The following is a 25,548-nucleotide window of genomic DNA, read 5'->3' as shown; positions in this document are numbered from 1 at the left end:
ACCTTTACATTTTCAGTTCTGTGAAGAGTTCATTCTCTGTTGTTCAGTTTATGAGAAAACTAAAGGGAATCAAGGAATCAAGCCAGTGTGTGGTCATGTTTAGTAGACCCCAGTATTACGGGGGCAGGGGAAATACCCCTGGAAAGTATACACTGAAGACTTTTGTATAAAGACATAGCTTCTTTAGAATAACAGGGGACAAAGTGGATTGTCACCTATTTGTTCAAAAGACTGGTTTCATGCAAAAATGCCTCAAGAAACTTAAAGGGATTTTGTTGGAAAGTTGTATCCACAATGGAATCTAAAAATAACACATAGTATATTTGATGGAAATGCAAATTGAGGTTTTGTGAAAGCCTGTGTTATTTTGTGAATCTTTGCTTTGCTAAACAAGTTTGCCTGGTTTATGATACATCACACACGACCACTAATAAAAATGGGTCCTTCCTTTTTTGAAATCTTTTGCTTCTTTGCTCAGAACGGCCGTTCCCTTTCAACTTTCTCTTTTATAACCTGAAGCGTAAATAGTATAGTGTTCATCCATCCATTGACAAGTTTACTTCTCTGCAAGGTGGAGTTACTTGTATAACTTGAAGATTGAGAATGGCTTGCCATTTTAGAGGGTAAGGTTCAAAGTCATGCCTGAACCATATCTTGAAAAAGTGCCACTCTGTAAGTGATCTGCAGTTTAATATCTACTTTTAGGTCTTCTCAGCTATAGGAGGTGACGCTAATATTCTGTGAATCTCTAAAACCTGGGTGCCAATTTTAAGTGGCTTTATTTATTCATGTGTGTGTTCATTCTCTGTTCCTGTACTCGGATACTTGTATATATTGGGTCTTGAAAGTGGATTAGAAATAGTTCATGTTCTCGGGGCACCTGGCTGGCTCAGTGGGTTAAAGCCTCTGCCTTTGACTCAGGTCATGATCCCAGGGTCCTAGAATCGAGCCCTGCCTGGGGCTCTCTGCTTGGCAGGGAGACTGCTTCCTCCTCTCTCTGCCTGCCTCTCTGCCTACCTGTGATTTCTGTCTGTCAAATAAATAAATAAAATCTTAAAAAAAAATAGTTCATGTTCTCAAGTAGACACAGATGAATAAAGTGGTATAATATTATATGGTGCCTTACCTTATTTAAGTGCGGTCAGAGTATTCTTGGAGCACAGATGAGAGAGTAATTGATTCCACTTGAAGCGAAGATGAGAAAAGGAAAAGGATGGCATCAGGAAATCAAAAGAGCTAACCTTGGAGCTAGAACTTAAACTAAGACTACTCGTAGTTTGCAGTGTATAAGCAGTGGGATAGGCAACCCCCCAAAAGGGAATAATATGTATAAAGGCACTGAGGCCTGTAAGAAAGAGCTTGCTGTGATTTGGGGTATGACTGAGCAGAGGGCACCTAGTCCACCTCCTTTGTTTTATAGCATAGAATGCTGGATGACATGAAGAAGGCTAATAAAAGAATGTCTACAGAAGAAGTCTGGGGAGTGTGAGAGACACGGTTCAAGAAAAGACAGACTCCTGAAAGTGATATGCATATGGTCACAGTGAGGGGATGGTGACTTCACTAGAGTGGTTTCAGAGCAGAATGAAGGCTGGATTGAGTGGGCTGAAGCATGAAGGGAGGAGGAGGAAATGAAGTCCATGAATGGTACTAACTGTTCAAGGAGGTGATGAGGACCAGGAGAGAAATGCAGACTTTGGAGTTACAAGGACATTTATGAGTGGTCAGAGCTATAGAGAAAGCTGTGCTGGGAAGTCCATGCATTTAGATCTCGAAGAGGAGCAGTGTGGAACCCCTAGGCTTGTGAGAAGTCAAGGTAACTTCATCAATACAGAAAGGCAGTTCTGGGTGCAAGCTTGCTCTGAAGTCTTTTAAATTGTTACTAGTCTACTATCTGTTCAGTTGTAATCTCTTATAAGAAGAGGTCTCTGGAAGTTATTTGAGATAATCCGTCAAGATACACAGACCCTGGATTATTTTTGAGCAAACATCTTCTAGCCCATCAATATGAGGTCATATGGTATTTATGGTTATAGTTAGAGAATGACATCACAAATTAGTGCTTATCTAAAATGTTCTAACTTGGTTACTCTACAGTTATTTTCATCCATCTCATGTACTGTTTTTTGTCCTATGTTTTGATCTCAACTGTTAATTTTAAGATGATCAAAGGGCTTCAGACCTCTCTAAAAGCCCGTTACTTATCGGGATGTCCTGATTTTTGACAGATTCATGTGTTTCTTCAAGCTTTTAAAATACATTCATAACAGTAGTACTAATTTATTTTGGGGATTGGGGTTGTATCTAAACCTCACTCTCTCAGACAGAATTATAAAATTCACTTTCAAAATTTTGATCTTTTAAAAATCAAAGCATTTACTATCTTTTTAAAATTTTTTTAATGTGAATTGAAAGTTGATTACTGTATGCTGTATTGATCCGGAGATGTCTTTTCTTTTTTTCATGTATTGAGGTACATTTTTGTTATTTCTCCATTCTTGTCTCCTTTTTGACTCAGACATTACTCTCCTGGGGAGAATCATTGTGCTTCATTCTTTCTGTAACTCCTCTAGGTACCCAGAGATGACTAACCTATACACACTTTTTCCGATACTAACATCCTAGTCCTGCCCCGCCCTGTGAAATGTTTCAGAAACTAGTCAGTCTATAACCACTAGGTAAGGCTAAATGGTGACATCCTACCCACACCCCTGGACACCCACACCCTATTTCAAGAGTTAAGGCATATGGGAATTGTCATGGTGGCTGTGTGTTTAATCCTAGGAGAGGAGTCTAGTCATGACTAAATACAATGTTACTATTGATTACTACAAGAAGATTGCTTTTATGCCACATACTTGGCTAAGCCCTGGGGACATGTTAGCAAGTAAACAGATGCAGTCTCTTCTCTTTAGGAGCTTTTAGTCTAGGAAAGAGAAATCTCCTTCAAGCCATATAATAGAAAGGCTAAACCAAGCCTAACAGCAAGTAGGATATGTATTCCTCATTTGTTAGTGAGCACATATGTACTGAGTAACAACTGTGGGCAAGCCGTCTGAATGACGTGTGAATATAGCAGTAGGCAAGAATGACACAGATCTTGTGAGGAAATAACCTTGTCATATAGGTAATTGAGTGATACTCTTGATGTTTTGTATTGTTTTAGTAAATTCCATATCTTTAAAATTCATATTTGTAACACTTACTTCACCCAGAAGTTGGCAAAGTATGTAAACTTTAAGATTGACGCTCTTCAAAAATATATAAAATTTAAGTATGACAGCAGGTTTTAGCTCTCAAAGTGTACTTCCTCTTCACATTCATTTTTCCTAGTCAGTGACATATAATAGTGAGCAGTATAATTGGCTATAACCGATATGATTATCTTCATATATTCTATAACATCTCTTACAGTTATTGCCAGTTTTCGAGGAACTGTACCCTATGGCCTGTCATTGGAAATTGGAGATACAGTTCAGATCCTGGAGAAGTGTGATGGTAAGTGGGCTAATGAGATTGCTTGAGGTTGTATGACCAACCTCCTCACCATTGGACAGTTCATAATGCTTACAAATTCTGCCCTTCTGTTGATTTCTGGGATTTTTCCAGTGGTCACAGTGAGCCATTTTTGACAAAGCTTGTTTCTTGCATATTCACTGTTTGGCTTATGGAAAAGCATCATTTGCTGTCTTTAAGCTAATACATTTTTCCTAACATGATTTCCTTATATTCACTAGATCCCACTGTAGAAAACAGTTGAGGCTACTGTATTTGTGGGAGTTCATGACTCCTTGCCAAACTAGAAGATCTTTCTCAGAATCTCAGGGGTCTAGTAGGTCCCCCAGGACAGGAAGAAAGAGACGTCCAGCACAGAAATGGCTTCTCCAAGTTTAGGTAATCAGATAGCTTGGGGAGGACTTCTGCCAAGGCCAGCTCTACTTTAGTCCTGCTGTCTTCTTCCCTGCTACCCCGAAACTTGAACTAAAGTTGTTCAGTGCATATGAAATGTTTGTGGAATATATTGTAAGAACTTTATGGTTATTAGTTTATGCAACATGTAACTGATTAAATCAAGATACTTAATATGTTGCCAATTGTTTCCAATCCTGTTCCATGAAACATCCTTAAGCTCTCCTACTCATAAAGATCCCAGTTGAAATGACTATTTTTTTTCTCATTAATGAGATGACCACATTTTAAAGCCCTATCAGTATATCCAAAACTACACATTTTCCTCCTGAAATGTTGTTCTTAATAGGAACTTATAATATGATAACATTCTGTCATGTCAAGATTCATTAAACTGTGTTCTTCCAAACAGAACTGTCAGATTTACTTAAAGCCTCGCATTAAATTGTGGTGATACATGGACATTTATTCTGTGTACTGTGAATGATATCTTTAGAGATATAATCAGGTCTTCCATGTTATTGTCAGTTCCATTTTGTCTGTTTTTACTTTGTATACAGATAAATATAAAATCTGTTTTGAATTGGTGCATGAAAATGGACTCCATAGCTTAGGGAAGCAGTTTTGTAACCTAAAAACCTTTGACAAAGACCTCTCTATGAGACTTTTGCAGTTCTCAAAAAGTTTTGGTTTCTGTTAAAATGATTATTTAAGAATGGATATATTTCTTGGGTATGCTTTTAAGGGATCTCCTTAATCCTGAGATAGATAGTTTCTGCTCAATTCATTTTGCTTACTTCAAACTGATTTAAAAGCTGTTAGGCATGGCATTTTACAATATCTTATAAGGAACAAAAAAATGTTTAAATATTTGTATTTAATATTTATATAAATTTTATATAATGTTTTATATAAATTTTTAATATTAAAATACAAAGTCCAAATATTTATTTTTAAAAATTCAATTAATCAAGAAAGTCTAATACTACAAAATATTTGTTATATGGTAATTTCTTACCAATAACAAAATGGTTCTATGCTTGAAGAAACTATAAGTTGAAAATAATACATTTATGGGGGTATATATTTATCATACATTTTCATATATATATACCCTATACTTGTTTTAAGCTATAAAAAGATAACATTCTTCTTTCAGGATAATGCTATAAAATACTGATTCAGAGTTGCTTGGAGGTTGAGTCATAGGCATTTTATAGAATAAAAGTTAGAGTGAGCTCAGGTGCTAGGACATTTTGCGGATAAGAGTACCCATCACTTTTCTTGATGGATGATACCTGATTTCCCTCTTCTTATGCTATCAGACTGATCCTAACTCTAGATGATGGGCTCAAGGAAGTGCAAATTTACCCTATGACTGTTGGCTGAGCCCTACCTATACTTTGGTGAGGTCTGGGCCTTGTAGTTGGGCAAAGAGAAATTAGAAACATACTAAATCTTGTGCAGATTCTTGAAGTTCCCTGAGACAGATGCTCACATAAATTATCTTGCCCAAAATAAAATAATCTGATAAGTAGCAAAGCCAGGATTTAAGCCCAATGCTCTGATTCCAAACATTGTGCTTCCACTATGCATGTTTCTATTTTCCAAATAAATTTCCATTACAATTTTTTAAACAGTTTATTAAGAGGATTTTTAAACTAGTAATCACTTGAGCCCAGTCCAACTCTCGTCTTGTTCATACACAGAATATTTATTTATAAGGTAAAATTCCATCAGTAAAGGACAGACTTATTTGTAGTCATTTCTATTCTTTAAAATATTACAATGGTTTATCAAAATAATGACCATGATTATTTCTCCACAGGGTGGTACAGAGGATTTGCCTTAAAAAACCCAAATGTCAAGGTAATAAAAAATACTACTCATAATCATAATTACAGGATTTTTTAAAAAGTTGTTTTATTTCATTTTACAGTTGAAATTACAGTTGGGAGTCTTAGTTGAAATGCCAAATGGCAATGCGGATTTTCATAATTTTGGAAATTCCTTTGAACTTGGATTATCATTAAGACATGCTACTGAAATGATAATCCTACATACTTCTTGCAGTTTGTACTGAGAAGACCTTAATAAGCTCTTTATATATAAACAAAATCTTTTTGAACTGTTAGTTTAGGAGAGAGTGAAATTAAAATTCAAGCAGGGGAATAGATATTCCAAAAGAAAAATTGAATAAAGGTATTTAATCTTGGAGTTTTCTGTGATATAATTTGCAAAAGAGTGGTGTGGAGAAACATGTGGATTTCAGCAGCTTAATAAGATTCCCTTTTGGGTTTGGGCGTGTGAAACATGGAGAAACCATATTATAAAGCTTTCCCTGTTCTTACCATTCCAGACAGAAAACTAAGACTCATTGTCCTTCATATGGTCAGGAATCCTCAGGAATTACAGTAGGAAGTAGTATGATTTTTGTTTGACCTTTCATTTGTATACTTTATGACCTTGACACACATCCTTACTATTTATTATCTGTATTTGTCTCCTTTGTTCTAATCTCTCCAACTTTCATCCAAACTTCCCACATTCTGTAATATTCTCTTGCATATCATGTTCATTTCTTTGTTTAATTCTGGCTTTATTAGGATTGTAGATAAGAAATTGTATCATTGCTTATTCTTAGAATATAATGTTAGTGATCTAAATTCTTCCACCTGTCTTTCTGCTTAACCACACCTTTTTCTAGATCACTCAGCTATGTTTAATAACTGTATTCCATTTATTTTTGTTCATTATAAAGGAGAGCCTGAGGGACAAAAGAATATAGAAATTTAATTTTTTTAAAATACTTTAGCCCTCATTTAAAGTTATTTTTGGACATCTGCAAGGCACATGCAAATGTAGCTTCAGTACTTAATTATTCATTCAGAATAATTTTGAAAAAAAAATCTATTATGGCTTATTTCTGCCACTCCTCTGACCTCAAGTTCTGACTTTTTCTTATTAATTATAATTACTCTGTTTGTTAATCCTACCATATTGGGTTAAATTTTGAAGGAAAAAAATATGTATTTTTTAACATATGTGTCTGTTTACTACTGCTGTATGTACAGAATTTGCTTATTAAGTTTTATATTATCCTTGGATCCACAGAGGTGATAGTATATTCAAATGACATTTGCTTTCCTAAATATTTAATTGAATTTGTCATTTGATGATACATCAAAAATCATTCAGAGGATATTGTCATTTAATGGACAATAAAATTGATGCTAATTTTTTTTATGTTGTTTCTTTCAACTTCGCATTTAGAACAAAGGAACAATTTCCTTGTCCTATCTTTTCCCTACAGTAAAAAGCTTTAAGGTAGCATGCTGTCTTTTGTTTAATCGTTAATTGTTCCATCGGTATGTAGCCTGGTGATTAATTGCTGCTGTGTTTCCATCAAAGATCTTCCATAACACATAATATATGATTTGTCTCCCAATTCATAATGGTACTTTTTTTTAACATGTATATTTTAAAATAGACATGAGTGTTTCAGGGAGAAGAAAAGGAACAACTATCAAAACAAACAAAAGCTAATGCAATATTAAAAAAACTATGCAATATTTAAAAAATTCTTATTCAGTGTAACATGCCTTCTATGCAGAATTCCTGAAAATTTAAAGATTTTCTATTTTATAAAGAATATACTTTTCAGTGAGATTTAATTTTTTTAAATTATTTTAGAGAATCCCTGAATCTATAAACTAGTGAATAGTAGGAAATAAAAGGAATGGATCCAGTGCAGTAGAGATGTTGTTTTTCCCTGTTCCTGATACTGTTCAGGTTGTATGACTATATTTTACGCGTTTGACTTGTGCAAACACTCCTGCATTATCAGTCAGCTAGCGCTATAACCTCCTGTTTTCTCCCACAGGGTATCTTTCCTTCCAGCTACGTTCACTTGAAAAATGCCTGTGTGAAGAACAAAGGGTAAGAAATGAGTTTTATTAATAGTGAGAGGATTTTCTCAGAACCATTGCTTAGCTGAGAATTTGAAAGGCTTAGTAATTGTCTTGACAAATGAACTACAGGAGACCATGCCATTGTCTTTGTGGTTTGATAAAGGTGAATTACACAAAGGCAGCTGGTAGAGAAAATGTAGTACTCTCCATCTGAGTGTGCTGGACTGGAGGAGAATCTAGGGCATCACAGATCTCTCATTGTCCACAGATCATGGAATCAGCCTAATCTGAAGCAGAAGGAGTTGGTTCTTTTTGGTTTCCTGCTGTATGGAGAAGCATGGCAGCCAACTCATGGAGTGCTAAGTCATGTTTCAAACCCCAGGAATTTCCTAGATTCACCACTGATTATAAGCAGCCAAGTCTGACTGTTTTCTCCTAATTCGGGATCATACCGTATCCTTGTGTGACCACTTCACAAAGCCACTCTTCTATTTTAGGAAATGGCATTTCTGTTTATTGTTTGATTGAGCTCATTGATCACCCAAGATCTCTCATACATTTTAGAAGGTTTTCTAGTCTATTTCCAAAAGGACTTGAAAGAGCTGTCAGAATAACAGATGATTCAAATAAAATATCATAGTGTAAAACAGTAGAACTTGCTTAGTTAAGCGGTTATCATGAGCAGACCGTTAATTATCAGTGGGCCGTGGGTTTGGACCCAAATATTAGCTGCCAGTGCCACAAGGAATACTCACTGGACCATTGAATGATTGTCATTTTATGACAGAAGAAACAATGCAGATTCAGCCTTAAAAATTACATTTTACTTCAAATAGAAAAAAATAGCAGTTTACTTGGATGACTAAAGCACATTTTAAATCATAGTAAATGAGATCTTCAAACTTGAATTTTACCAAAAGAGTTCCAAGGATGCTATTTATGTGGATGATTATTATATCCACTGTCTATAAAGGTAAAGTATTAATCTTAGTGCATTGAAATAACTTCTGCAGGTGGGCGAGAGTCTATGGTATAAATACCCTGAGAGTTACTTACATAGATAAAACTGTAGGAGATCCTTATACTGTGTATCCATATACGCAGAAACACACACATACACACATGTATATGCTACTTTAAACAATATTACTATTACTAGCAGTAGCAGTAGTAATTATTTAAACTAGTAGATTAAAACCATAATTCTGATATGAATAATTACAACTGCTACTACTCTTTAATAAATGGGTGTCCATTGGGAAGGTTGTGTAGCTGTAACCCACCAGAAATGAATCAAGGAGAGTAAACAGTCCTTTCGGAGTTCTCCTACTAGGCTCACTCTGACACTGTCCAGCCCCCCTCAAGTAAACCAGAGGAAACCATAGAAGATACTTTGGCCATAGGCTCACTCTTTGTTCTGACCTTTCTGCTCTAGTGATCTGGGCTGGACAGTGTGGAAACCCCAGGGTCTCTACCCTGACCCTTAACGGTGTCCAGCTAGGTAGACCCGTGCAGCCAGTTCTCTTTGCTGCCGTTGCCCCAAGCCCCACCCTACCCCTTGAACTCTGTAGATCAAAGGGCCGCTCAGCCCCAACCGAACACCCCGAGCAAGGGAAATAGAGGATGCTAGCAAAGACGATGTCCAGCATCATTCCACCCAGTGGAAGTCCTCCCTCTCAAAGCAGAATGGGGTGGGTTATTATCAAAACAAGTTCCTTCTCTTATTTATTTATTTTTGTCCTAGACAGTAACTGGTACGTGTCTGGCTCCCTTCCTTGAGCCTGAGGAAGTTTAAATAAGGCTATAGATGTCTCAAAATTTAGTTGTGTAAATTTAAGACTTGGTTGTCGCTTCCCCATGTGACACAAGGCATCATGAACATTAAGTAGCGGGAGAACGTTGAGGGTAAAACCCAAGTTTGTTTTCTTTTTCAAAGATTTTATTTGTTTATTTGACACAGAGAGAGAGATCACAAGTAGACAGAGAGGCAGCCAGAGAGAAGGGGGGAAGCAGGCTCCCTGCTGAGCAGAGAGCCCCATGCGGGGCTCGATCCCAGGATCAAGACCTAACCCTGAGATCATGACCCAAGCCAAAGGTAGAGGCTTAATCCACTGAGCCACCCAGGCACCCCCCAAGTTTGTTTTCTTAAAAAGAAAAAAAATTATTGGAATTGATTGAGATCCTAGATTCTAGGACTGTTAACTGGAAGAAAACTTAAGCCTGAAAACATTTGAGAACACGTATTACCAGATAATTGCTTTCCCAAAGAGGGACTTCTTTGGGATTTTGATATAAACATCTCTTATTTTAGGATCAGCAGCCTGATGGCCCACCAGGATTAAGTAGCTGCAAAGTATATCTCAGGATAACTAAACAAAATGTAATTTCAAGGGCCACTACTTACAACTGTTTGAACATTGACTTTGATTTTGATATAATTAAGAGGAAACAGCTGCCTCACCAAAAATGGTGATTTTGTCAGGCTTCTTAAAAATTTACATTTTGTTTGAACAAATCCCAAATCAATGTCTCACAGATGGAACTGCCCTTTTGTTGGTTCCTGGGTCTTCAGAGCATTGTTGGGCTGATGGGGGTCCTTAAATTAAATTACTATTTATGAACAACGAGGCCCCTTCAGTAGTGTTTAATTGCTGCATGAGGTCATGCCACGTTTTAAATGTTAAGTAGGGTGTTGAGTTGTCCTGGAAATTCATTGTTCCCTTCTTGACCTTACATCTGATCATTTTATAATCTCTGTCTCCAAATATTCATCATTTGAATTGCAACGGCTGCTTCAAAAGCAAAATAAAGGTGTTACCAATTTGAAAATGTCACACGTAGACTTGATAAAAGGTTCTGTGTGTGTTGCAGTTCCTATACTACTGTTTACTTTCTTGCCTAGTTTTAAATCCCACTTTTACATTTTCAGCTGTGTTTAAGCTCTAGAAAGAAGGGAAATACAGAGCAAGTACTTTAGCGGCCCTATGAAATGAGGAAATGAGCCTCGGTTGGTGAAGATTTTAGTTCTCTTACTTGCTGTCAAGAAGGCTTTACACACGACAATTTTACACACTTTGGATATATCATCACGAAAGAACAGAGCAGTTATTAGCCTCATGCTAAGAAGTAATTTTCCCTTGATCATCCAGACAACCTGGTTTGGTGTCTCAAATGCTGTTACCTTGGACCTGTTAGATGTTGTCCTTGAAAAAATACATACATGTTAAGAAAATAAGTCCTATCAAATAGCTGGTAGCATTCTTTTGAGACCTTGTACTGATAATAACAACTTAGGCATTTTAACCTGCACACACACTGAAAAGAATTTGAAAAACCAAATTTGAGATGAGGAAAAAAAAGGTTGTTGTACGTCAAAGACAGATATGGAAGATAAAGGAAATTTGGATTTTATTTTTGTCCATGGCTTCATGCAATATCAGGATCACTTACATACACTAGGAGATGTTGATATGAATGTTTTCTAAGTATAGTGTTTTGCTTTTAGAGAAGAAACCGGAACGGTATAGGACCCTAATCGGAGAGAGGAACATTGTGCAATGGATATTGGAACATCTGTGATAGCAAAAGCTTTTAAACTCAATGATGCATGATAAAATTACTAAGAGACTAAGCGTTTTTCATGGTCCCATGTACAAATAATAAAAACGAAGTGTTGATAAGATCAAATGAGTGCGGACGCCTGGGTGGCTCAGTGGGTTAAAGCCTCTGCCTTTGGCTCGGGTCATGATCTCAGGGTCCTGGGATCAAGCCCCACATTGGGCTCTCTGCTCAGCAGGGAGCCTGCTTCCTCCCTCTCTCTCTGCTTGCCTCTCTGCCTACTTGTGATCTCTGTCTGTCAAATAAATAAATACAATCTTTAAAAAAAAAATAAAAGATCAAGTAAGTGTTTAATCTGTACCTTGGTGTCTAGATATTTCTAACACTAAGTTAGTTTGGATGTTTGCAGCCGTAATACCCTGATCATTGAAAAAGTCTGTTACTCTCTTTGAGTCCTATGGTCATAGTGCTTGAAAAGCAAAAGGTATCTCATAATTTATGCAGACTTGGTGACCTCATGTTACATGAAGGCTTTTGGGCTTGAGAGTTGTTTTTTAGTGGTCACATTGTGGCTGGAGCAGAAGCCTTCTGATACTGTTGCTTCTGACCACACTCCTCAAACTTGATGTGGATGAAGTGGCTGGACCTTTTGGTATTATTCTGCCATGACCCACATAACATTCCTCACATGGGTCTCTAATCAGATCCTCATTACAGTCTGCAGAACCCAAAATAATAGGCAGTTTCCTTTCCCACTTTTATCTTTCAGAGGATTTCAAAGAAAATTGTTATCTATGATAATTGCACGTAGACTTTGTTTTTCTCTTTTAATTTCACAGACAATTTGAAATGGTTATTCCCACTGAAGACTCTGTTATAACAGAAATGACATCAACATTAAGAGACTGGGGAACCATGTGGAAACAGCTCTATGTGGTAAGTAACTTTTTAATGTCATAATTTTTGGATAGAGAATTGTTTTAAGAAAAACTTGAGCAGGAGTTAGCATCGACTAATTGTTGAACACCTGGTTTAAGGCACTAGGCGTCCTCCAGAAGTCAGAAATACAGAGCCTAATAAGACAATCTTGCTGTAATCCATGTGCCCACTAAGCATGGGCTCTCTAATTTTTTTTTTTTTCCAGATGCAGTAATGTAAAAGATGATTTTTCTGGCGTCTCATCGATCAGAATGGTTTACATGGAACTAGTTAGTGTCAGGCTTTCTGAGTATTTTTAATTTTCAAGGAGAAAAATTTATTTTCAGTGCAATTGGAGTATCGGTGGTATTTTCTAATTTTCTATAAATGATTCAATATATGGAAAATGACAGACTCCTTAGGCCAAACGAACCAGAATATTTTAAATATACAAGAGAAAGGAATATTTCTTGGAAAAAAAAAAAAGAGGGTCAGGTCAATGTTTGGAGAGTATGTTTTTATGTATTTATTTACGTGTTAGAACAAATTATACTTACTGAGAGCTTACTGTGTTGCAAACCATGGGGAGGTACGCCATATGCAATGCCTCATCAACTCCATACACCCACTCAAGGAAATGATGACCGTGAACATCCCCAGCTTACAAACAAGGAACATGAGGCAGAGTGAGGTTCTTGGCTGTGGCCTATGCAGTTGGAAAATGGCTGGGCTGGGATTCTGATGTGAATCTAGCGCCCTCACTTTGGGTCTCTGAATATGCACACATTTGGATGTGGTGAAGTTTTGAGGAAGATGAATGCTATTTCTCCTTTTATTTTCAAAGACATTTATAGAACAGCTTAATCATTTGAAGGGAGTGCGTTCAAAATACAAAGGTGTACTTAGCCTGACAAAACGATTTGAAACAGCTTGTCAAAGAGAAAATCCCAATTAGTGAAGGACATTGGCACAGAATGACAGTTTTCATTGTCTGTTATATATAAAATGCAATAGGATATTTCACTGAGGCAAGAAAATCTTAAAAATAAACCCCCTTTTGATGTTGGATTTCACTGACCACGCCCTCCTGGAGCTGGTGGCTTTAGGACTCATTACGAAAATCCACAAGACAGTCTTAGATGAAATGCCGGTCTGAGCTTTGCTGGAATGAGGTAAATGCCAAGTCCAGGTAACTGAACTCAAGGGATCTGTGCTGAGAGGTTACAGAGGAAATGCAGATCTCCCTTCCAGATTTTTTTTTTTTAAGATTTTATTTATTTACTTGACAGAAATCACAAGTAGGCAGAGAGGCAGGCAGAGAGAGAGGAAGGGAAGCAGGCTCCCTGCTGAGCAGAGAGCCCGATGCAGGGCTCCATCCCAGGTCCCTGAGATCATGATCTGAGCCCAAGGCAGAGGTTAATCCCCTGAGCCACCCAGGCGCCCTTCCCTTCCAGATTTTTGAAAAAATTTTTATTAGGAGGAATATAAAATCAAGTATTATTTCACTTAAAATAACGTATATAATATGTGGAAATGAAACTATTGGAAATGTTCACATCATTACATCTTAAATACCCAACAGAAGAGTTATAAAAATAATGGCAGTGTAAGTGTCCTCCATTAGTGGAGCTAGAACACCAGCACTTTGCTTTTTATGTGGCAGCTTGTGGGGAACAAAGTTGAATTTCCTCTTGATTCTGCCTCACCTAGCTATTTTTACCTGCTTTTCAGGCGCGAACATCTATTTTGGGGACATACTTGATTGGTTTGAAAATCTGTGTGTTGTAAGCTCTAGGAGTAACTTTCCCACCTCCTCATGTCCTGAGTAATGGACACAGAGATAGAATGATTTAAAAAGTTCCCCTGGATACTGGCATTGTAGTCAGTTATGTTAGGGACAAATATGAAGTTGAACCTGAAGGGAACAGATTTTAGACCTTGAGAATGAGGCCGACTCGGCTGTGTTGGGGCTTCTGGGTTCTCTTTTCCTTATACAGGTGTTTTGAGCCCAGTGTTTTGATTCAAGTTCGTCCTTGCTCTTTTCCAGCGGTTTTAAGGTGCCTGGCTTCTCCACTGGCAGATGTTTGATGAGGATAAGATCTTGTAAACTGTAAGAAGTTTATGAGATATACTTAATATAAGTAGAACATTTAGCTTAAAAGCTCATGGTAAATACTTGAGAAATGCTAGTTGCTTTTTTTCATATAATTGGTGAGAGCCTAAATAATGTTCTTTAAAATATCACTTAATAAAATACCGGTAATATAACCACAAAAATCTTAGGAGAACTACAGCAGCCATCCTTTACTTAAGTAATTCTGTGCATGCCTTTGGCTGGATATTTTATAACTTTCTTTCCTGGTGCTCTGCCAACTTGTTTTTATTCTCAAATCTTTAGCAGAGATAACCTATTCAGGGTCCCACACTAAGTGGTAAAGCCCGAGTCTAAAGGTAGATCTGCTGCCTCCAAACCCATGCTGTTTTCATTTTGAGGCAAATGGAAACTTACCCATTCTCTAAAACACTGGGACTCACAATTACCTTTTTGCTACATTTCGCACCTATTGCAGGAACTTTCAGATACTGTTTTATTCCAAGGCTTGAATATCATATCCTACCCTTTTCATTTAATGTTAAACCAAGAATATTTTTCATATTTTCTAAATAGTCTTCATAACTGTTCAGTATTTACAGTGCACTTTTTCAAGACTCACCATTTTATGACCAGCTGTCAGCCCAGACCTGATACATACCCGATACTTTCCCACGAGGAGGGCGTGTTTGCCGGTTAGGGCTGCGGTATGTCAGGGTTCCTGTGTCCCCTTCCCTAAAGGGAACGCTGACCAGATGGCTTCATTTTTACCAAGGATCCAGCTTCCTTATTGTCTGAGCACTCTCTTCAACTTAAGTACTAGAGGAGACATCATTAGAAAATGAAGTCCATCCTACCGCACAACTGTAAAACACCGTCCCCAAGAGCAGGGCCGATGGCTTTTACAACAGAGCTGCCTCTTCATTTTGCTGCACAGGACTTGGCTTATTTTATATCTTCCTTATATAATTTCTTTGACTCTTGTGGACCTTTCCGCTGGCCACTGACCTCCTCAAGTCTTTCTTGATCTTCCCTATTGTTTCACATGACTTAGATGGAATCTAACTCTCAAGATCCACAAAATGACCTCCCATAAATCAAGGATCTCATTCTTCTCTAGCTGCTGGGCCTACCCGAGGGAGACCCAGCGTCTGTGGTTGGAGGATCACACCCAGTGGAGACCATGGACTCTGAGCCGTGAATTACCAGAGTATTGCATTACAGTGTGCCTGTCGTGACTTGTATGGGAGCGTATGACATGAGTAAAGAGTGAGAGGTTAATAGTAGAACAAGCATAGTAGAGAGCTTTAAATGTCAAGAGCACAATTATTTTTATCTCAGAGGACCAGGGATAGTGTCATGGAGAATGCTTTGCTGTTCAGCCAGCACATTTGTCTTACCCACACAGTACATTAAAGCACTCCAAGTCACCAAGTCTTGATAAAGTAGAAGACAAGTTATGACTTTTTTAAATGTAAAAAAAAAAAAATTGTGTTCTGACCGAGCATCTTTTCCCATCCCACAGAACTTCTGCTATTTCTGGCAGTTTCTCACTGCAGAGGGCTTCAGATGTATGATAATCTCAATCCTTGTATACCACTGATCATGTCCTCTACTAATATTTTAGTAGAAAGTAAAAGTATAGCTTCTTGTTAAGAAAGATGAAGGGCTGGGGCGCCTGGGTGGCTCAGTGGGTTAAAGCTTCTGCCTTCGGCTCAGGTCATGATCCCAGGGTCTTAGGATCGAGCCCCACATGGGGCTCTCTGCTCAGTGGGGAGCCTGCTTCCTCCTCTCTCTCTCTCTCTCTGCCTGCCTCTCTGCCTACTTGTGATCTCTGTCTGTCAAATAAATACATAAAATCTTTAAAAAAATAAAATTAAAAAGAAAGATGAAGGGTAGATACTTAGAAATAGTTCTGCCCTCCGTGTCTCTGGGTAAGAGATACAGGCCAGCTTTGGGTAAAGAGACGACGTTAGTAGAAGGCTTGTCCTGGACCAACCCCACGTCAGTAACAGTATTAGTAACTGCCGACACTTGGGTGGTATTTATTCTAGGTCAGGCATTATTCTAACAGTTTTGGTGTACTAACCTATCAATCTTGACAGTACCAAATCAGGTAGTTATTATAATATCCATTGTATATATAAGAAAATACACACAAAGAGGTTGATAAATTGCCAAAGGTTTTTTAGCGAGTAAATGGCAAACTTGGAATGCAGATTGCACAGTCAGGCTCCCAAGTCTGTGTTCTTCGTCACTGTGCTGTCCTCTCTTCACCAACATTATCTCCAGGCCACAAAACAACCTTACAGGAAGGTAGGACTGTCTGTTTCACAGATGACAGAACTCACTCGCCAAGGCTTTAAAACAAATAAGTAGCAAAAGCAGCATTTGAAGCTGGGAGTTTCACCCATCTTCCTTATGTTAAGTCGCCTTGCTTGACGAATTTCCCAGGAGAGTATTGAATCTACATGAATATTTAACAAGTAAGAAAGAAAACAGTGTTTGTTCATAAAAGTCTGAATAGTGACCAGATAATAGCAGTGAATGGGTTTGAGAGTTCTCTGTGTAGAGCCAGCTTGTGATGGGAAATACAGTAAAGCCGTACGACCAGCATGTAAGAAATAATAAGAACACAGTGTTTTCTGGTGAAGTGGGCTTCATTGTATGCAACCACTGTTGAGAGAAGACAGAAAAGAATGTGGGTGAGAGTTATCACGGAAGGTTCCTGACAGAGGTGGATCCGGGTAGAGCCTTGAAGGACAGCGGAATGTGGATGGAGCTAAAGAAAGGAGGGTTGGAGGTGGAAGAGGGGCAGTGCATGTAGGCTCCGGGCGTGGAGGCGTGGTGAGGACTCCTGGAAAGGGAAGTTGGATTCTTGGACAGCACTGTCGTGCACCTGGATGAGAGCGTAGAGCGCAGCGGGCATATGCGGGTGTGAGGGGAGAGGGACCCATTCACAGAGAATCTGCCTACCGAGTAGCAAGCACATGGAGGCTGAGCTGGACTTGTCCTTCCCTTTCCCTCCCCGCTTACTCTGGGGACTGACCACTGCTTCCATGTTTGGGTACTTCCCAGAGAAATGAAGGCGATCTCTTCCATCGGCTGTGGCACATCATGAATGAAATCCTGGATCTGCGCCGGCAGGTGCTGGTGGGCCATCTGACCCACGACCGGATGAAGGATGTGAAGCGTCACATTACTGCCCGCCTGGACTGGGGCAATGAGTGAGTACCGTCCCCCGTAGTGGTGGTGGGGGGGGATGTCTCTGGTGACAGATGTCACATAGGTGTGAGCCACTGTGTGGTGATAACGCCGAAAACACCATATGGGTTTTTTTTCAATTTTCTCCTTGTGGGGGCTTAGGGAAGACGGTCATCGATGCAGCTGAGAGCTGGATCCTCCGAGGCTGGGGAGGGCATTAGGATGTTATTTGTTCTCTAGTGTCCTGTGAGGTCGACAGTGTGCATGTTCTCACAGAATATGAAATATTTACAGGGATCAACCGGATAAGGCTTCTTCTAAATAGGTCTTATTTAAAAATAAGCTTTAGGTTTGGCATGTGTATTTGCTTTTAATATATACCCCTTCCGTATCGTGGTAATATGTCACCAGACTAATCTGGAGGGAGACGCTGATGCTAACACTGCCTATTAAAAGTCTTAAAACAGGTACACTGGTGGCGGAATTGATTATTGCCCTTGAATCCGCCTGTGTGTAGATATTGGCCCCTTTGAGGAGCTGCTTTGGAGAACTCAGTAAAAAGTAGACCAAGATTTATTCTTAAATAAAACTATGACTAATCTAAAATAACCTCCAAACACTTCAGTTAATCTCATCATTTAAAGCTCTGATCAGGGCTGATATTGTACTAAGTATGAATGCTAATATGTGGGTGAGAAATTAGAATACACTTTGACTATTATCCTGGGCTTGTTGCAAGAAGTTAAAAGGTCTCTCAGTGTCATGCTCTTGTCCTCCCTTCCTTTCCCCTCTCAGTCCCCATTGGCTAATTGGACCTTCAAAGGATCTTAGGGGTACAGAATAAAAGAAAAGCTAGCAGAAAAGGGGGAAATGGCAGGACATACACCACAGATGAATTCACCTCTTATTGAATCTGGAAAAATCGATTTGAAGCTAGAGTGCAGCTTCTTCTGACTGCAGGAAGTTGCTCTCTCAGAAGCCAGTTTTGATTCCTCTGAGATGTGATGACTACAGATATGAGCATGTGGACCTACTTTGAGCCTCATGCTCACCTTGAGTACTTGGGCTATTTTGTTGAGTAAGATGTGCCATTCATCTTTTACAGATGAGCAGTATGGTAGCCCTAAGTTATTTACCTCTACAAGATTGATTCCTGTGGGGGATTAAAAAAAAAACAAACCACCCTTAGGTGTGGAATGGCAACAGGACATTAGACTAGGAATGCTGCTTTTTGAGACATGAGACGAATTCCTGAGCCCTTCTTGACTTCACTTTTCTCACCTGTGGAAGGAGTACGTTGAACTAGAGAAGGTCTGTGGGCCATTTCTGCTCCAGGACCGTATGAGTCAAAACACACAGCATTTCCTGGGGAAGAAAACATGGTGGCCATTTGCACTGAGCCTCCCGTCTTATTGTGTGAGATGAGGCAGACTGGGTGGGGGTAATCTCAAGGCTGTTTGAAAGGGACCCGTGCTATCTATCCTGTGTTTCTTTTTCATTTTGGGAAAAAAAAAAAAAAAAAAAAAACTTTGAGTTTTCACTGACTTATATTAGCTCTTAGTCATTATGCTGGTCCTTCTTTAAAGATGAGTTTGTAAATAGGAAGAAAGTTGGATGAAGTAGCTTATCAAAAATAGCTTAGAAATATAGAGCAGGCAGAAAGATACTTTTTCAGTTTTAGGAAGGAAGATGATGACAGAGAGAAAAACATTAATTATGACTGAATCATGACTCCGTTTTGACTCATGTAAATTCTAGCTTTACTTTGGGCAGTTCTGTGGCTAATTTATGGTAAGTTGGTAAAACACTGATGTATGAAAATGAACAATATAATTTATATAGCTCATCCTCAAATTCATGAATTTTCTAAGGTCTCATTCTGTTTTCTTTGACCACTTAATTTAAAAACAACTTATAGCACACAGATTGTGCGTTTGCCGGATTCTTGTAAGTATTAAATCAGTTGTCTTATTGAGTAGTGCTAAATGAAAAGCAAATTCAGATAATGCAAGAGAATTATCTCTAGATAATTAAATTATCTAGATTAAACTAGATCAGATTGTCCTGCAAAATCATCTGTCAGCATGTAGATCTCTGGATGAGCATAAATTAAGAACGTTCAATCTCATGTTGTGTATCACACTGCTAACCAGTGGTAAAGAGAAGCCTTCTGCATGTGGGAAGCTTGGGAGGAAGTGGAGGAGGAGCTATTCCTTTTGTTCCTTAACAGAGCCATGAAAAGAAGTATCCACACCTGCAAGTGTCACACAGTTAAAATAATGGTACCTGTTTCTGTTCTCCATAGAGTCCTGTGTTGTCCTTTGACTTTTCTCACTAAGATCATACAGGAGGGAGAATCCATTCTTTCTTTCTTTCCAGTGACTGAAATGATAAAGAGTGTGCCCCTCCCTTCCCTGCTCTGGTTTCCCGTATCCTGAGCATTTTCTCCTTTCTCATTTTACCTCATTTCTTCTTCCTGATATTAAAGCACTGCCCCGATCCTGTTCTGTAAGCTAGGAAAATCTCAAACACTGGGAGAGGTATCCTAAGGATATACCTAGGAATGAACAAAACAAAATCAAAACAGAGGAAGCTCTCTTCATACAGCTAGGACCCAGGAAGCCAGCAGAAGCTGAACAATTACAGCTTTAGGAGAGAAAGACTTGCAAGTTAAAGGCTCCTGGGACCCCAAGACCAGTAGGTTTCTGGACTTCACACCTGCTCCAGAGCCTTTGCAGCTAGAGTTGGTGTTTACTCATTCTCCAGGGATGGACACCAGTTGTCCTTCGTATATCTTTTCTTCCTCATGCCATATGGCTGATGCTCTGACTTTCCAGGTCCAAATTCTCAAAGAAGGAATCTCATTGAAAGCCAAAATCTACTATTCCTGTCTAGACTGAGCGTTTTCTACCAGCCACTCATAAGCTATTGGCCAGTCCCTGGATTATTTGTCCTTAGGTCAGGTGTCTATCTGTTAAGCCAGTCACGTGTGCCTGGGGTAGGGGAGATGTCAGATGACTAGACTGCCTCAGCAATTCTTCATGCCTCCCAGGATAGGACAGCTTCTCAGAGAAGGAGCTGTGGATAAGGTTGGTGCCATGATTCATGTGTAGTTATATACCCTCTTTCCTTTGCTAGATAATCTTTCCTCAGCAATACTGACCTGGTGTCAAATGATGTCTTATATTGTAGTGCAGTGGTTCTCTCTTGGGAGGGGGCAGAGAATGGGGAACAGTCCCTATCAGAATCCCTGGTGAGGCAGACCAAGGGGAGATGTATTAGTCTGCTAGGGCTGCCATAATAAAATATCATAAAGTGGGTGGCTTAAACAACACATGTATTTTCTCACAGTTCTGGAGGCTGGACATCTATGATCAAGGTACCAGCAGATTCAAATTTGGTGAGGGCTCTCTTGCTGGCTTGCAGACAGCTGCCTTCTTGCTGTGTCCTTACATGACCTTTCCTCTGTGCTTACGTGGAGATAGAGAAATCTCTGGGGTCTCTGCTTCCTCTTATAAGAACACCAGTTCTATTGGATTAGGGCCCCACCCTTATGACCTCTTGTAACCTGTATTACCTTATTATGGTCCCTGTCTTCAAATATAATCATAATGGGGTTGGCTTTATTGGGCTTCCCATATAAAGGACCACATTTAGTCCATAATGGGGAGACATGGATACTTGAGAACAAAATCACAATGCTGTATGTGATTTGAAAGTTCAACAAAAATTAGAGAATGGCAGTGTGATTTGTATGTTTCTCAAAGAGAAACATAATTGAAGAAAATTAAACTTTTTCACATCAAAGACAACTACTGCCATTATAAGAACAACTGTCCCTCAAGGTGGCTGGGTCAGTGCCTAGCTTGAAGTAAGTGCCAAATTAATGAGTTCTGCTTACAAAACCGCTAATGAAGTTTGGGGGAAGGTACAGGATTTCAGGATTTTTTTTTTTAAATACACAAGGGAGAAAGCTGTGGTTTTATAACTGGAAATGCCATGGCAGAAGGCTTCTGTGTTAGAAGAAGATGTGAAAGGGACACAGAAAAAATTATCATCAGAGAATTACAGTGAGACATGGAATGGGATAACTGAGGAGAGTCTGGGAGAGAAACAGCATCTTGGCCTTGATCTACAGGGCATCACCGAGACATCGTGACACCTTTGGGATGGTCGTGGAAGGTTCAGGAGATGAATGATACAACATAGATATCATTGTAGTCAAGCGGGCACCCTGGAGAGGAGGATGTCACCAAGGTCCTTAGAGGCGAAGTGGCAGTTACACTGATTTTCCTCCATCTGTGGTAGGACCTCACAAATCAGCCACCACACTTGCTCTCACTGAGGCTAGATGTATAACCTTAGAACAGTTCTCAGTACAGTAAGCCACATGTCAGCTGTGTCCATCTGACCTGAGAGATTAAACCATTTCACTACCCCAGGCCTAAAACTGTGCTGCTTTAACTTCTGTCCCCTGCCTTTTCTGAGTTTCTTCGAATGACCGACCCCAGAACTTTCTGTAACTGAGGACTACACATGTTGCCAGAGAGTCACATTAGAAATGTGTTTGCTCTGGATGTAACTAACTATTTAATGCGAGGTCAAATCCTAAAGGCCAGACTTCCCTCTTCTCAACTCTTGATTTCTAGAACAAAAGTATGTCTCACTCTTGTTTCCGCCCCAGTCTAAGATGGAAGCGTTTCTGTGGTGATGGTTCTTGGGGCTTCCAGTGGCAGGGGCACAGTCCCTGCCCATCCCCTCGATTGACCTGCCTTTTTCATCTTTATCTAAAGTTATGCCCCATGTCCAGCCTGGTTATGTTGGCTTCTCCAAATGTGGTAGCCAGTTAGTATAAGTCAGAAGATAGGAGTGAATGAAGGATGGTGGGCGACATATCTGATTTCGAGATGACACAGTAAAAATACTCTTCTTTAATATATTCTATAGAAGTGACTTTTCCCCCAAATTTTTTCTATGTTTTCTAGACAACTGGGACTGGACCTGGTGCCTAGGAAAGAGTATGCAATGGTGGATCCAGAGGACATCAGCATTACTGAGCTCTACCGACTGGTAGGTACATGGAACCTTGGCTTACAGCCTCACTGCTAATTTTGTGGTTTCCATGGCATTCTTCATACTTGATTGATTTTATAAGAACAGGATGTTCTAAGTTTAATTTGGAGCAAGTCAAGAGAATTGAGAGCTGAGGTGACCATGCCCCAGGTAAAAAACTGGGGCGCTTTACCTGTTCCAGAATCATATGATGGGCACTACTGAGCTCTCAAGTCTTAGATATTAGGAAGTAAATCCAAAGAAGTTATAAGTTCTTTTGCACATCTTTGTATATTTTGTTAGTTTAGTGAAATGCCCACAAATCCTATATATTTATCTGTTGTTTTCCAGTACAGTGCTGAGGCTAATGATATCCACTTATTCTTCCCCAAAATGTTACCCCCGCTCCCTGCCCCCATTACCACCATATGCAAAATCCATTGAAAGTGTCTCCTCCATTGTCTGCAACTGCTGATCTTACCCCACCCCTTCTAGACCCTAATCCATCCTCAGTTCTGAAGTCTGTTAATGATTCTAAGATGTTTGATCATATTGCCCATCACCTATCACTTGAGTTTTTTCCTAGTTACATGGTAAGTTAAATCTGGTCCAGTCTGCTTTGTATTTAGCCTTGTATCCTTTGGTTTTGGTTTTGGTTTTTTTAAGATTTTATTTATTTATTTGACAGAGAGCACAAGTAGGGGGAGCAGCAGACAGAGGGAGAGGGAGAAGCAGGCTTCCCGCTGAGCAGAGAGCCCAATGCAGGGCTCGATCGTAGGACCTTGGGATCATGACCTGAGCCAAAGGCAGACACCTAACCAACTGAGCCACCCAGGCACCCCTAGCCTTTTATTCTTAATACTTGTATAAAAATTACCTAACTTCCTGATATTTAACTAAGTTCTTTTAAAACCCCAAATCAAAGATTATGGCTGGGAAGGGCTTTCAAAAGCCATTATGCCAGTGTAATTTTACTTCAATATGGTTTCCCATGCGTCTTACTATAATGTTGAAAGGAACAGCACCTGTGGTAAATAGTAGACTCATTTCTGGAAGACCCTGCCTCTTTTGGATAGCTTCCCAAGTGTACAGTAGTCTTCGTAGAATAGTGGGGATAATCTTGACCTGAGATGATCTGGGTCTGAGAAATGTGGGGAAATCACCGGTCGGCCCATCAGAGCTGAGTCTGAGTTTTAGAAAGCAGTTCTACCACTTTCATTTTTTTCCTTCATCACTGCTCTGCTCAGGTTATTTATCTGCACCTTATTATGTCAGTTGGAATTAATTCTGCCTTCTGTAGAGAATTTCCTTCACATTGAGCTTCTTGAGAGAAATGTTTCGTGAGGCACACCTTTGTGGCATCAGTGCTAAGCAGAAACCACAGTTAAATGTCAGTTGGAGGGAGGGAGAGAAGGAGGAAGGAAAGAAAGTAAGAGTATCTCAAGTTCAAGTTACCCCTCATTCTTTGCTTGTATAACAGGTAAAATCTGTGTAAATATGCGAGCCCTGTCCTCCAGTTGAGCATCTGTATTGCAGTTGCTTTCTTTAAGGGATTGGGCATCAAATTTGTCTCTCACTTTTTTAATCTCACGCGACTGGAAGTTTCTTCAGGGTAGGCAGTGTTTTATACTTCCTCTGTCATCCCCAAGATAATCTCCTACAGTGCTTTGTACTTCATAAGCCATCACTCAGTGTTTTTGAGGTCATCATGGTCTTATGAAAAGACCATAGGTGTAGATCCAAAAAACTAGATTTGAATTCCCTTTTCTCAGGTGTGTGGTCTTGAGCTTATCGCTTAGTCTCTCAGAGCTTCTGTTTCTTCCCCTGTTAAGTAAGGAAATAATTCTTACCATGTTTGTTAGGAAGATTAAATAAGAAATGCCTGTAAGTGACCTTTTCTTGACAGTTAATGTTTGCAGCGCATCTAAGCGTTCAGTCGATTTACATTCCTTGCTGATCTTAAGATTAGATCTGGCTATGTTCAGTGAAATAAATAGTAGAAGCTTGGACATGATAGAAATTTATTTCTTTCGCAAGCCAGGAGGCAGGAGGTTCTGGGCCTGTGTGTGGTTTCATGGTGTCAAAAGTGATACAGACTTTTTATTTTTCTGCCAGACAGTCCATGGCTTCCATCGTTAAGGATACTTCCAAGTTCAGTACAGCTGCAAGAGCTCTGGCCATTACATCTGCTCTCCAGTAGTAGGAAGGAGAAAGACTTGAAAGAGCTGGCCTAGAAATTCCACACAATATTTGCAGTTACATTTCTTTGGCAAGAACGTAGTCACATCCCGTATTTAGTTAAGGATGGCACATACTCAATAAGCAACTAACAGTGTCTGACACAAGTAGATTTTAGTTTTTCTAGTTTGGTTTTGTATGTGTGTGATTTTATCTTTGTTCTTTTCACCTGATGTCTTATATTGGATGGCAAATTGATACCATCTTTTTCAACATTCCGATTGGTTAGTGATGACCGCTGGGAGTGCTATGTTGATACAGTTCTGGGCTGGGATCGATGAGCAGTGGCTGTCACTGGTGCAAGGGACTCCCACTGATGAGCACTGACTTCCAGGCCAGGGTGTTTTTCATTTTTAGAGCTCAAATCCTCACCCAAGGTGTTCATTTGTGATTTTCCTTGAAAATTTAGTTTCTCCTGGTAGTGGTCATATTTTACTGTTGGTAAAGCAAAGACAGCAGCCCAAGAAAAACCCAAACTATTATAAGCTGCAGAAGGACCTGTTCTTGGCAAGGCAGCTTCCGGTTCCTGTTTATGTCCTGGCCGAGCAGTAATCAGATTGTCCATCGCGCTGCTCTTTTTCTCTGGGCAGCATAAAAGTGACTGACTATAGTGACTTCACCGGTGAAGTTCACAGGAACCACCGCCAATGCCTTGCCGGTCGTCAT

At 39.4% G+C, this 25,548-nt stretch overlaps 1 protein-coding gene across 4 annotated transcripts in view; it reads left to right on the top strand.

Annotated features, from left to right (window-relative positions):
* DOCK4 (dedicator of cytokinesis 4) overlaps positions 1-25,548 on the top strand; it is a 427,767-nt gene that overhangs the window by 183,424 nt on the left and 218,795 nt on the right. For all 4 annotated transcript variants that reach the window (XM_047694527.1, XM_047694528.1, XM_047694530.1 and 1 more), the window contains exons 2-7: positions 3,415-3,498; positions 5,738-5,778; positions 7,793-7,848; positions 12,218-12,314; positions 17,467-17,615; positions 22,578-22,662. In XM_047694527.1, coding sequence (XP_047550483.1) covers positions 3,415-3,498; positions 5,738-5,778; positions 7,793-7,848; positions 12,218-12,314; positions 17,467-17,615; positions 22,578-22,662 — 512 coding nt within the window. The remainder of the gene's footprint in view (positions 1-3,414; positions 3,499-5,737; positions 5,779-7,792; positions 7,849-12,217; positions 12,315-17,466; positions 17,616-22,577; positions 22,663-25,548) is intronic.

Source organism: Lutra lutra, chromosome 11 (genome assembly GCF_902655055.1).
Source record: "Lutra lutra chromosome 11, mLutLut1.2, whole genome shotgun sequence".
In the NCBI taxonomy this organism is placed as follows: domain Eukaryota; kingdom Metazoa; phylum Chordata; class Mammalia; order Carnivora; family Mustelidae; genus Lutra; species Lutra lutra.
This window is presented reverse-complemented; position numbering and strand designations above follow the sequence as displayed.